General features: G+C 42.1%; 1 protein-coding gene across 6 annotated transcripts in view; it reads left to right on the top strand.

The window, feature by feature from the left end:
- Positions 1-14,355, top strand: part of RALGAPA1 (Ral GTPase activating protein catalytic alpha subunit 1) — a 647,855-nt gene that overhangs the window by 65,810 nt on the left and 567,690 nt on the right. For all 6 annotated transcript variants that reach the window (XM_029598964.1, XM_029598967.1, XM_029598968.1 and 3 more), the window contains exons 4-5: positions 785-842; positions 2,988-3,031. In XM_029598964.1, the coding sequence (XP_029454824.1) occupies positions 785-842; positions 2,988-3,031 (102 nt within the window). The remainder of the gene's footprint in view (positions 1-784; positions 843-2,987; positions 3,032-14,355) is intronic.

Raw genomic sequence — 14,355 nt, 5'->3', positions numbered from 1 at the left:
GCATCGGATGCGCGTTAAATAGGAGCTAATCCCCCTATTGCATTAGGGGGTGGATTAGCGCCTATTTATCCCGCGTCCGACTGCGGGTTATACAGTGCGATGCTGAGCACGCTATATTGCATTGGCTCCTAAGTTAGTACGGCTTAGCCACTGGAAACTGAGTAAAGACCATACTGCTATGTTACCAAAGAAAGTCTGGGATCATGACCCAGACAGATATATCGAAAATGAAGTTGTGGTCACATGGAATGTACCCATACCAACCAATTTAAAAGCTCAGTGATAGAGAAACATATATTGGTAAAAGAAAAAAAAAACCACAAGAACTGCTTTTCTAACAGAATTCTGTACCATGTGTGAAGAGAAAAGATAATCGAGCCCCAGGAAATATAATCAGACCTGAAAATGTGATGGGAAAGTACAGAAACAGTCCTAATTACTTTGGGTGCCACTGGCCTGATTAGAAAGAACTTCCAAGCAGGCTTCTGTATTCCAGAAGCAAGCTGACTTTGGCACAATGCAAGTATTATCTTAAGAAGAGCACTAGCTATAAATTTTGAGAGATTAAGATCATACCCAACATACCTTGTCTTAAGAATGATTATCTTTCCTGTTGTGGTATGCACAAGACAAAACACTTTGGCGTCATGGCCCCCTTGAGACAGATTATCTAAGAAAACTGTGTCTTAAGTTTTATTTTCTCCTTTAAACTTCTATTAATGTTTGATGCTTTGTATCTATTGCAAACTATGTAATTTTGCTCTATTTGGTTTTACTTTTATAGAAAATTTTACAGCTTCTTCCTGAAAGGATTCACCAGAGATGGCAGTATCACAGCATCAGTAAGTTCAGAGGACCGGTGATGTATTATGCATGATGTTTACCATGTTCTGTACAGTTTCAGTACTATAGAAATAACTCTGGTGGCAATCATAAATTCAGCATAGTAGGTACTGCATGAGTATGATAAGTTTGTATTCAAATACATGTGAATGTAATGGTGTCAGTTGCTGAATCTGATTCTCTCTGCCAGGCTCCTTCCCTCTGATATCTTCCTAGAATAACTGTTCTTTTCTATTAGTAGCTTATCAGTTACAACAAATGTTTACAGAAAGAAAGAGAAGATAGCTAAAGGAAAGAGCACAAAAGTTCTATGTATTCTCATTATTTACATTTTTCATACATGGTAAATTAACAGTTTTTATTTTAATTTAGATTTTTATATTCCACTTTTCACACTTTTTTCAGCATTTCAAAGTGGTTTACATTCAGGTACTGTAGGTATTTCCCTATCTCCAGAGGGTTTACAATTTAAGTTTGTACCTGAGGCAGTGGAGGGTAAAGTGACTTGCCCAAGGTCACAAGGAGTGCAGTGGGACTGGAACCCTGGTCTCGTGGGTCATAACCCAATGCTCTAACCACTAGGCTGCTACTCCACTCATTTTGATATTCCTCCTTTTTCTAAGTAATGCACATAGCTGCCCTCATATCCTGTGATATCACTATATTTATTTAATATTGATTGAATAATTGTGAGATAATACCATTTATTAATCTGTCGGCCAGTCTAAAGGATGCAAGTTCATATAGCAGATTGAGTTCCTTTAAATTTTCCCAGACTTTGAATTAGTTATGCCATTGATAGTACAGGAGAAGTATAGTTTTCATCACTGTCATTTATTTCGTGCTTTTCCAACAAATTAAATAAGTAGTGTTCAAAATATTTTACCCTAGTATATTAGGTGCAGATAAAGTGTATTCGTAGAATAGTTTGCTTTGTACATTTGTGTTCTGCCTTACTTCTCCTTCTTCCTAATTCCTTTTTCACCATAATTGGAGTCTCAGTGTTTGCAATTCTGAGATTAATCTAGTACCAGCAAATTCCTTGCTTGTCTTAGTTCTATGTCATTCTTCAAGAACTGTGATTCTGCACGGTATTGGCAGTAATTTTCCCTGTGCCTTCCATTGTCCGTTCTATACTCGGGGAGAAAAACACTTGGGGCCTAAGGATTCACAGATACCCAGTTATTGCTTTACAGCAGGGGAACCCATATATTGAAGCTTTCTAAACTTGTCCTGGTAACCACATAGCAAGTTTGATTTTCAGGATATCCACCATGAATATGCAAGAAAGAAATCTACATGCATTACAGTCACAGTGTATACAGATTTATCTCATGCATATTCATGCTGGATATCCTTGAAAGCTTGACTGGCTGTGGGATTACCAGGGCAGGTTTGGGAAGCCCTGCCATATAACTTGTTGTCTATAGTCACAGTGATATTGAGTGTATTTCTGCTTACAGCTCTATTTAAAATATTTATAAACCACCTTTCTGAAGAAGCAATCTAAGTGGTGTACAACAAAATTAAAGTACATAAAATCCAAACTTTGAAAAATTTTAAATACAACACATACCAGACTGACAGTGTACATACAATCATAAAATTGAATCATACAGTCAAAGCTCATAGAACTATTGGGGCAAATATTTTGATCTTAAAATGTAAGCCTAGGGTTACAGATGGTCTACACAGTAGATTTGCCTCATGAAACTGAAAAAAATTAGTGGTGTTAGTACATTGAAATATTTATGCCAGTGACAAGGACAAAACAATATAAACCATCAAATAAATGTGAAACTTTTTCTATTAATGTCATTTGCAGAATGCCACATGTAACAGCTGTCAGGATTGTTGCAGAAATTCTAGGCTCATTTTAACTTTATATTGCTTTACAATTCTGCAGAATATAAAAGCCTTTACTCTGGGTTCTGATGAAATGATTAGTAGATACTTTAAAGGTGATTTTTCTTATTTCCTTCCGGCACTGAGCTGGTTGCTGCAAGGATACGAAGATCACCAAGAATAAATCGGAGGTTGCCAAGGACTTGATTAAGAGATCTTACCAAGTCTGACCGAGAGCTCCAACATCTCATCGCTTTCACTAAGTTGAGAACATTTTGGACTTCTCTTTTTTTTTTCAGGTTTAATCTTGAAGAAACTACTTCACACTGGAAATTCCTTAAAGGTACAAGCAGATAAGTAATCTGTTTATCTATTTAGACTTGCAAAGTAATATAATTCTGTGATATGCTCTTCAGCAGGAGGACATTATTAATAGGTATTAAGTTCTTTGCCTGCCTTCTGGGTGCACTTATTTTCTCTGATAACAAGCATATGCAATGGAGTCGCACATGAGTCATGTGTTGGTGCAAAGGATTATTCCTCAGATTTCTAGGTATGTGTGGTGATTTCCTGCATGGTACCATACCTACCCACAGCTGCTCAGTGCTACGTTATACCATCAGAAGAGGACATGCACAGGCTGTCTCAGCAGCAGATTTTTGCCTCAGCCTTTTTCTAGTCTGATGTTAGTATTTTCAAATTTTTCTCCTCTAGTTAGGCTTTTCAGCCTTTTCAAATGTAATTTTTTGTTCACCGCCAGCATTCACAGTGCAGAAAAGAAGTAGTCTTTCCCCACAAACCTGCATTCAGCGCCAGTCACTGTTCCCTCTAAGCTGTGCACATGTGTATGCAAACAGAGGTCATGAAACCTGTGCACAGAGCAAAACAGTGTGCACAAGAAATCCAAATGAGATTTGCTTTATACTGGCTTATAAATTTGAACTTGGCTTATAAAAAGTTGCGCACACAATTTTTACGCATGCAGTCTTTCAAAAATTTGAGGGAACATTGTCAGTGACCCAATTTGAAAATATTTTTTTTTTCTGCTTGATGTGTTTGTTCTGTGAGGATTTCTCTCTTTGATTTTGTATTGATTATCCTTGCTGTCCCTGAAAAGCAAACCAGAGGCTTCAAGAGGTACCCAAAGTACACCCTCTAGCCCGTAGGAGGAGAATAGTGCTTCATGTTTGTATCCGCTGCCTCTGCCGGCTGACTTCAGTCTCTGTTTGATCCATACAGTGCTCCATAGGCTTGCAGGTCTTGTTGCCACTGTAATTCAAACCATGAGACTGAAGTCAGCTGATGGAGGAGGCAGACAGTTATGAAGCACTGCTCTTCTGCCAGCTTAGGGATTGACCAAAGTAACAAATTTGGGTGGGGGGAAGACCTGGAACAGAGAGAAACTGCTCTTAGGGGTGGGGGAAGGAAAAGAAGAAACTGAGGGAACCCCATGTAGATGAATGGTATATTGCATGCTAGAGCATGCTGGGCTCTGTTGCATGATGTCACCGATGTGTGAGGACTGACATCCTGCTGTCCTCGGAGAACAGGTAAGCAACTCTGCTATCTCTCATTTGATATCATAAGCTATTTTAAACAGCCATGTTTTGTTTTGTTTTTAATTGAAAGTTTTTATTGAATATCACAAAAATACAGTGTGTAAATACCAAATAGTCATAACAGACATTCTGTTTCCAGTTCCTCTAGAAGATTCCCTCCTATCTCCCCACCCACGAACTGCCCTTAACAGTAGCAAACAAATACGTACAAAGATGGGGTAAAGCAGAGAGACACGTTTGGTAAAAGTATAAACAATACAATGTACGAAAAGCCTTCGTTCAGTTACAGAAACCAGGTAAAGATGATTATAATAAGAGCAGCTCTCTTAGCGACCTCCCATTTTCCTATGGACAAGCAATGAAGAGTTAGAATAATTAGAATAAATCTAAGGCACTAGGGCGTGAGAATTTCACCATGTTACATATGTTAACCAAGTCTTCTCGAAGGATAGCATTTGGTTATGACGGGATGCAGTGATATGTGCCATTCTTAAATTAGTATGTAACCTATTTAATACAGCTTGAACAGGTGGGACTTCTGGATGCGTCCAAAAGGATGCAAGCTCTCACTTAGGCACAATAAACACCTGTTGGCATAGATGTTGTTGAAGTTTATCAAGACCTGTTACTGGTATATTGAGTAATATAAAGCCAGTGTTTGAACGTTGCCCAAACCCAATGCGGTCATAATTCAATCTGTGATCTGCTTCCAAAAAGTGAAACCACTCTGCATTCCCATCAGATATGGAATATAGTTCCAGTACCCCCATAATTTCTCCAACAAGTATCAGTAACAGCAGGATACATATGGTGCAATCTATCTGTGCCAAAAAGTGCACAGAAACTTCACTTGGACTAGTATTTAAATTAAGAAATGTTTTTTTATTTCTTCTTAAACTGTGCCTCCTGAATTATAAATTGTCACTTATCAATATTTCTGAACAGCAGTCCCCGACACGGACCGTGTTTCGCCTGTCCGGCTGCTTCGGGGGGATTTTTTAACAATCTGTAAATGAGAGAAATTAAAAGTCTAGCCAAGTATATAAAGGGTAACCCGATAGCAGACACAAATTATTTAGAATCACATACCTGTATATCAAGATGTATTGTACATGGTTTCAGGAGCACAAAGTGCTGATCGAGATCACTGAATTTAAAGCCTAGGCAAGTCATTTTGGCGCGAAGCTGCGTTTGTCACAGTAATGACTGATTAATGAATTACCCAGCAGCCAACTCTCCAATTTTTTATCTTAGACGTGGTTTCGATCCCGGGTAGGGGTGGTAATTTTTCTGCAACGCTAATTAAAAGAGAACAACAATGGATTTATAATTTGGACACAGTAGTTCCCAAAGGATTGAATGCTGAACTTGAGTGGCATCATTTTATCTAAAATGTTAGTGATGTTGTAGGAGAGTTGGCTGCTGGGTAATTCATTAATCAGTCATTACTGTGACAAACGCAGCTTTAAATTCAGTGATCTCGATCAGCACTTTGTGCTCCTGAAACCATGTACAATACATCTTGATATACAGGTATGTGATTCTAAATAATTTGTGTCTGCTATCTGGTTACCCTTTATATACTTGGCTAGACTTTTAATTTCTCTCATTTACAGATTGTTAAAAAATCCCCCCGAAGCAGCTGGAGAGGCGAAACATGGTCCGTGTCGGGGACTGCTGTTCAGAAATATTGATAAGTGACAATTTATAATTCAGGAGGCACCGTTTAAGAAGAAATAAAAAAACATTTCTTAATTTAAATACTAGTCCAAGTGAAGTTTCTGTGCACTTTTTGGTATTGTTTATCTACATAGTAGAGTGCACCAACGCTCCGGTGTTAATCGGCAATCTATCTGTGGACATATACCAGCAAAATAAGTTTATAATAATTCTCTTGTAGCAATGCTGAAATAGAGCATTTACTGACAGATAAGAAAACAAGGTCTCACACTTCTGGGGTTAGAGTTTCCCCTAAATCTGTCTCCCAGGCACAAAATGCTTAAACGGTTCTCTTATGGCTTTGTAAAGGAGACTATATACTTTAGGTACTAGACCCTGCTTCTTGTCTACGTCAGCACAATAGTGTTCAAACATGGTTTTGCTCTGACTCTGGTGCAAGGATCCTCTGAGAAATTATAAAATGTAGCACATGGGCATATGCCAAAAACTCCGCACTCCCCAAACCATATTTATCAACTAAGTTACCAAAATGCATTAAAGATCCTTTGGACAAGAGGTGTTTAAAGCATATAATACCATGGGATTTCCAATTCGCAAAGGTGCTATTTTGTATGCCAATAGAAAAGTCAACGTTATGAAAAAGATGTGTGGAATAAAAATAGCACTGTTTGCCAACTAAATTTGTTTTCCAGTGAGACCATACACGTAACGTAGTATGTAACATAAACGGGAGACATAAAAAATGTCACCAAGTTGATCTGAGCTGCCACAGAAGGGCATAAAAAGGCATCCTTCCTATGAGGGATTTTTCAAGCATAACCAATTGTTTCACAAATTTTTTCCTGTAAATATCTATAAGTGCCTTAAGCTGGGAAGCAGCAAAGTACCAGATCAAATTGGGAACTCCCAGACCCCCCCTCTGACTTTAGGTTGAAACATTACCAGTTATGAAAGTCTTGGCAGTCTACGCCTCCAGATAAAGTCAAAAACCTTCTTCTACCAAGAAGGTAAGACAGCAGTAGACACAAAGATTGATAAGGTTATGAACAGATACAAGAGGCGGGGAAGTACATTCATTTTGATGATGGCTATACGGCCCAGCCAGGAAACGTTTTTTCTCTTCCATTTCTCCAGATCTGAATCTTATAACCTTCTCCAATGGGACATAATTTAAAGAAAATAAATCCCTTACACAAGAACCTAGCTGTACTCCCAAAAACTTAATTGAATGTTTGGCCCACTTGAAAGGGAACTGGAGTTTAATTTTCTGAACCTCAGTATCAACGAATATAACATTCAGAATTTCAGATTTAGTGAAATTAACCTTAAATCTGGAAACTGCACTGAACTGATCCATTTTGTCAACTATTCCAATCTATGAGGAAAAGGGATCATTTAGGGTTAACAATATGCCATCAGCGAAAAGAGACAACTCAATGGACAGGTTCCAGACCCTTACTCCCTCAATCTGAGAGGATGCCCGTATCCTAGATGCAAAGGGTTCCAAAAATAAAGCAAAGAGAAGAGAGGAAAGTGGGTATCCCTGTCTCGTGCCTCTCCCCACTTTGAAGCTTTTACCATAACCCCCATATAACACAGGCCATTGGTGAGTCATAAAGTTTCTCGACCCATCGCATAAAAAAAGGTCTGAACCACATCTTTTCTAGCATTTTGAATAGAATTGACCAATGCACCATATCGAATGCTTTTTCAGCGTGGACTGAGAGCAGTATGATGGGGACATTTTCCTTTACCCACCAAAGAGTATCAACAATTTTGTGAACATTGTCGGCTGCCATGCGCTGAGGGATAAAGCCAACTTGGTCAGCATGTACAAGGTCGGACATAACCCTGTCCAACCACTCTGCCAAAATTCTGGCCAAGATTTTGAGATCTAAATTGAGAGAGATTGGACAGTATGATCCACAGAGAGAAGGATCATGTTCCAGTTTAGCTATAACTGAAATGCTAGCTATATTCAAATTGGCCAGAAGTGATGCCCCTTCCTGAATATGGTTAAACAAGTCTGTCAGTGGTACTGCTAAAATATGAGAGAAACATTTATAATAGCTACTTGTAAACCCATCCAGACCTGGAGATTTACCAGTTTTAAGCATTTGGATGACCTGTGTAACCTCCAGCGTTCTGATGGGGCTATCTAAAAACTGCCGCTAATAGCCAGAAAGAGAGGGTAAAGACACAGATGACAAATAGCAATTGATAGCATTATCATCAATATATTTATTTCTACTGTAAAGAGAGGCAGAAAATGTCGAAAAGCAATTTCTAATAGCAGTAGTAGAGGTTACTATCTCGCCGAGTTCATTCTTTAAGTTTAGTTATAGAATTTTGGGTTAATAAAACCCTCAGTTTTCTAGCCAAATATCTCCCAGCTTTATTGCCCCCTTCAAAATATGTCTGTTTAGCTAGTTCAAGGTTATGAACCAAGAGGTCTGAGTCTAAAGTGTGTAACTCATTCCAAGCAGTAGATAACTGCTTAAATATGGTCTGGGATTGAGTCTACGTGTGAAGGTGGGATAATTTAGTAATTTTTGCCAGTAAACCAGACCTCAGTTTCTCCCTCTCTCTCTCTCTTACAATAAGAGGCCTGAGAGATCAGGATGCCTCCTGTAACAGCCTTGGAACATTCTCATTCTAACCCCAATGGAACTGGTGAGGAAGAATTCAGACAGAAATACTCCTGCAATTGGGAGCCCAGGGAACTACAAAACACGTCATCTTTTAATAAGCTATCATTCAAATGCCAAAATCTGTGGCCATCATCACGATCCTGAAGTTGGACATTAAAACAAATAGGTGCATGATCGGACCAGGTAATATCAATCCCAACCCCCAAAGACCTGTTTTGCAGCGTTTTATCTACTAAGAAATAATCAATACAAGAGTGTGTCCCAGGGGGAGAGGAATAGAATTTATACATTTTAGAAGTGGAATGATGTTGCCTCCAGATGTCCACCAAACTCTATCATTCATAGAGACTAACACCCTCCTCGCACCAGGTGTATGTTTGGGAGCACAAGGAGAATTATCCAACTTTAATTTCAGGAGAAATTAAAATCTCCCCCCAGGATGAATATACCCTCCACATGGGATAGCAGTATACCTTCCAGGGATGTCAAAAAAAGAAGACTGGTCAGAATTGGGAACATAAACTTTTACAATACTAAAAATGTGTCAACCCACTCGTATCTTCACCAGTAAATATCTACCCTGGGGGTCTGCAGGCTGATAAAGGAGCTCATGAGTGAGATGATGGGAGATTAGTATACCTACCCCCACATATTTCATCCCTTTAGTACTTGCCACTAAAAACGTATGGGGAAAATCTTCTAAGGACAAAACATATTCTTGCCTTTTCCTCAGATGGGTCTCCTGAATCAGGACTATATAGACTTTTTGTGATGAGAGTTCCTGAGAGAGAAGGCTGCATTTTCTGTAAATATTGAATCCCTTAACATTAAGGGAAAACCCCAAATAGACATCATTAGAAAGTATATACATATTGGGTTCTGTAAAAGCCAAAAAGCTCAGCCAGATAATATACTTAAATTGTCTTGCTTCTTCCCCGTACCTGAAAGTAAAATAAACTGATGAAGGGATCCTCACCCTCTTTCCCCCCAAACTAATACACAGTCCCCCACACCTAGTCTGTAGACTTCTCCTTCCTCTGAGGGCCTGGTCATTCGTACATAAATGGACTCCCAACCAAACTCCCCCCCCCCCCCTCTTTATATATATATAGGAAAACAAAATAGACCATCGCTATAACTCAGTGGTCCTCCCTCAATGGGAGCACCAGTCCAGCAACAAACACATAGTAAGCTACAGAAACAGCACTATAACAATAGCGCTACAAAATGGAAAAATATACACAGAGGCAATAACTCCCAATTTGTTAGGGAAAAGGGAAAACAGATAATATAATCAGCCCTGATCAGTTATAGTAGGGCAAACATACTCCGAGTGTCGAAGTAATCTTCTGCCTCTTTTTCCAGCCCGATGACAGTGCGGATAGACTGTCTTCGGAGTACTACCCGCCATTTTAAGAACAGCAAAATTGACCGGTAGATTCGCTTGCTTAAAGATTTCCATGGCTTCAGCCAACAATTTAATTCTGTGTGAAGCTCCCTTCAGCATAAAGGGTAGACCAAAAGGAAAGGTCCATCTGTAGCGAATATTTTTGGCTCGAAGTGTATTGGTGATGGCTTTCAGCTTGTAGCACTTATACAGTATAGATGGAGCTAGATTGTTAAAGATGGACAACTTAAGTCCTTCCCAAAACCATTCATTTTACTTTCTTGCAGCTGTGTATATTTGTGTTTTTAAAGCATAACTGTGGAGAAATAAGATGATATCCCGAGCTCTGTTATCAGTTTTAGGGCCCAAAGCCCTGTGAGACCTCTCAATTTTAATAACAGGCATGGATGCCGAATCCAAAACAGGACCGCTTTTAGTGGCTGTAAGAATTAACAGATGGATGATGCTACCGTCAGACAATCAGCATTGTTCGGTAATTCTGATACTCCTCGAATCCGCAAATTGTACTGCCACAAGTGGTTTTCCAAATCCTCTAGCTTATCAGCAAGCAAGGCACTCTCGGTTTGCTTGACTTTCTGTTGGTCCGCCACCACTTTAAGTTATTCAGACAGACTTTTAAAGTGAATGTCTAGCTCATCAACTCAAGATCCTAAGGCGGCTATGTCGTCCCTCCCTCAGATATCAATGCGAGCAGGTCAAGTTTGTTTTATATTCAATCTTAATTCCCTAAACCAACTTCTTAATTTGTCCCAGGAGGGCGAAGTCAGAAGTCCCAGGAGTAAAAGTATTAGAGAGCGGCTCACCCTCTGGGACTCTTACTCCCGGGTCAGCTGCGGCCTGGCCGCCATCTTCCTCCAGAATCTTAGAGGCGCATTTACTAAAGAAAACTGCTTTAAGTCGGTCATTTTCTGTTTCGTAGCCATCAGGGAAGAGCAATGATCAGTATAAAAGTTTTTCCCATCAATAGGCTGAATTAGCCATGCTTTCTGGGACGTCCACTAGGTGGCGGACTTGATGGAGCTTCCAAAAGATCAGAGCTTTGCTCTATACAGCTGCACTGTCTTTCCCGTTCAAAATCATTTCCCCCCAATCTTTTTTTTCTGTGCTGTGACTGCACGCAGAGATTCTAAGAGATCCCTTGGTTTTTTAAATTTTCTTCTTCAGATCCGACTTCTCTCACAGTTTTTGCCTGAGAATCGCTTCACTTTCTTCGACCCCCATGCCACCAAGTGCTCCAGGGTTCAAATTTTGCCCATGTGGCAAAATCGTTGGCCATGGATGGCCACAGCCGCTGTTATATATGCCCCAGGCCAACTGTCGACACTGTTGGCGTATGTCCCCCAGGGCCCAGCAGCAAAGGGCCCAGAAGATAGCGATGTTAAAAGAAGGGGGCTCGGACCAACATTCTTCCCATTCATCGGCGGGTCCTCGAGCGGACAAGCCGACTAAGCCCAAACAGATCCCAGACCCTCTCTACAGCCCCCGGGGCCATTGGGCACACGTGGAAATAAAACCAGAGGCCAGGGCCAGGCCCCACGCGGGGGGGGGGGGAAAGCGGCATGCATCTGGGAATGTGCTGCACTGATGTACAGGTCCGTCGGAAAAAGAGCCAAGACCAGCGCTGACTGTACATCCACCAACGCATGCGTTGGTGTCAAAGCCTAAAGACGATCGCTGCAAGGATGTCAGGCGTTGCCAACGCATCGGCACCATTCCACCCGCCTGACGCAGGACACTGCGGCGCAGTCGACGCAGGAAAATTGCTCGACGCACTTGACAACTGCCAGTTCACCAGCCTCGAAGCACCCAATGCCCCAAGCAGCAGTCGCACCATCACAAGCAGTGCCCCCTGGAAGATTTGAAAGTGGAACTGTCCGATGTGGAACCACTCTCGGAACATCTTTCGTCCAGCTCCTTTGAGCAAGTTTTCTCGGACCTATCCTCTGTCTCCAAGCGTAGGAGAGCTTCCCCTCAACTACAGGAACCTCTGCAGAAGCGGCACAAATCTAGGCGGGAAGATCAAACAGGGCACTATGCCCGTGGTCCACCTTTTGGACATCTTGTGGGCAGCAGTGCCCACCATGGGTAGAAGGCGATGCACGGAATTGGATAAAACTTCTGCGTCATGGCCTGCGACGCTCTAGATCTCCCAAATCCTCTCTCAATTTTTCTACACATGAGAGATGGCAGAGCGGGATTCGTTAGGCTCTCCTCCAGATCAAAGACCGAATTATTCTCCATCGCTATCTCCTGGAGAGCGCTCCACTCAGAGAGACACCTCCATTTGTCACCTCAGCGTAACACAGCTCCAGAGGATTCCCCAGGCTCCTCCACAGGGATCCCCTCAGTCCCACCTGAAGGACAGCCGGAGCCCTCCTGTCCCCTGGAAGACCTTTCATATTCAATATTTGTGAAGAAGGTGGGCTCTAGATAGGGTGTCGAAATGAAGAAGATCCCAGACCCTCAAGCAGAAGTAATGGGCATTCTAAAAATACTCGAGGTCCCAGCAGAGCCCACTGCGTTAGCATCCCATGCGGTTTTGGACGCTGTAATGGCCAAAGCTTGGGATTGTTCATTCTTTATTCAGCCTACCTCGAGAAAGACCAACCTGAAGTTCTGAATGAGGCAGTCTCCTTATCACAACATGGTACAGCTTCCCCATGCCTCGGTGTAGGGAGTCCGCGATGAAGTGCTCAAAAAAGACTCACCTCCATTCCAACAGCCCACCGGGCAAGGACTGTATTCATCTGGATGACTTTGGGAAGTGAACATACCAGGCGAGCATGCTGAATGCTAAGATACAGCAGCACCAATTGTATATCTTTCAGTGTCTGTATGAGTACCTGCAAGCCTTAAAACCCCATCTCATCCCCACCACCTCGGACCGGGACTTGACCACAACTGTTCACTGACCTAGAGGAAGGTTTGAGGCATTTGATTCGGTCCATCTATGAAGCCTTCGACATGACCACCCGAAAATCAGCAGGGGGAAATGCAGTGTGACGACTGGCTTGGCTGAGCGCCAGCACCATACGCAATGATGTCTACGAAAAGCTCGCGGATCTTCCCTACAAAGGGGACAACTTGTTTGGGGAAAAGCTACAGGAAACTGTCTCCTTGCTGAAGGATCACAACGTGGTGGTCCTGTCTCTCACATCTCCGGGGAAGCAGCGGAATATCAACAGATAGTACCCCTCCAGATACCATTGCTCATACTAGCTAAGATGCCAGTTCTGCCCTTACCCGTCCTACCACTCACCCGTCTTTCAACCTAGTAGACAACAGCCACAACAACCCAGAATTCGAGGCAGGCCACAGGTGCCACAGCAGCGTCTCCCCCAGTCCACAGACCCGAACGGACAACAGGGTTTTTGAGTGGGGTGGGGCTGCCGCCACATCCGCCATTGGGAGAAAGAATATCTTTTTACTACAGTTCCTGGGAGGCGATTACCTCCGACCGTTGGATACTCCGCATTGTCAAAGAAGGCTACTCCCTCAGCTACAAAAGCAAATCCCCTCTTTCACAACTAGTGGGAAGCCCAGGGTTCAAACAGCAAACAACCCTGCTCCAAGTGAAGTTCAGGACTTCCTCCAGCACCAGTTCATCCAGCAGGTGCCCATTCCTGAGTGGAACAAGGGGTTTTACTCCCCATACTTTCTCATTCCCAAGAAAAATGGGAGTCTCCGTCCAATCTTGGACCTATGGTCCCTCAACAAATTTTTAGTGAGGGAGAAGTTCAAAATGACATGTCTCAAGTCTATTCTCCCTTTCCTTCAGCCCAATGATTGGATTTGCCCGCTGGATCTCAAAGATGCTTACTCCCATATCCCAATGCACACTGGGTCCTGGCGTCACCTATGTTTCCAGGTGTATGCATGTCATTGCCAGTACAGGGTTTTCTCCCCTTTGGACTTTTGTCCATGCCCAGACAGCTTTGACTGAGGGAAAATAGTGCTGCGCGGGAAAGACAGTGCAGCCGCACAGAGCAAATCTCTATGATCTTTTGGAAGCTCCATCGCGGCCATCACCTAGTGGATGTCCTAGAAAGCATGGCTGATTCATCCTGCTATCTACGGCAAACACCGTTTACAGGAAGCAAACTTGCTTTTAGCAGCTCGAAAGAATGCACAGATGGCAAAGTCATGCAATGGATTCAGCTGAGTAGGAGCGGGAGAGCTACAGTTAAGCGTCCATCCTAGTCGATGACAGCAGCACACCTCCAAACAGCCATATTTTTAACTCACATTTAAATGATTTAAAATCAGGAGTTATTTGTAACGTTTTAGGCATCGAGAGAATGGGGATAATACAGAGTCTTGGCATATACTGATGCAGAAGCCAAGATTCAGAAGATGCCATATTCCAGAT

Source organism: Rhinatrema bivittatum, chromosome 4 (assembly GCF_901001135.1).
Source record: "Rhinatrema bivittatum chromosome 4, aRhiBiv1.1, whole genome shotgun sequence".
Lineage (NCBI taxonomy): Eukaryota > Metazoa > Chordata > Amphibia > Gymnophiona > Rhinatrematidae > Rhinatrema > Rhinatrema bivittatum.
This window is presented reverse-complemented; position numbering and strand designations above follow the sequence as displayed.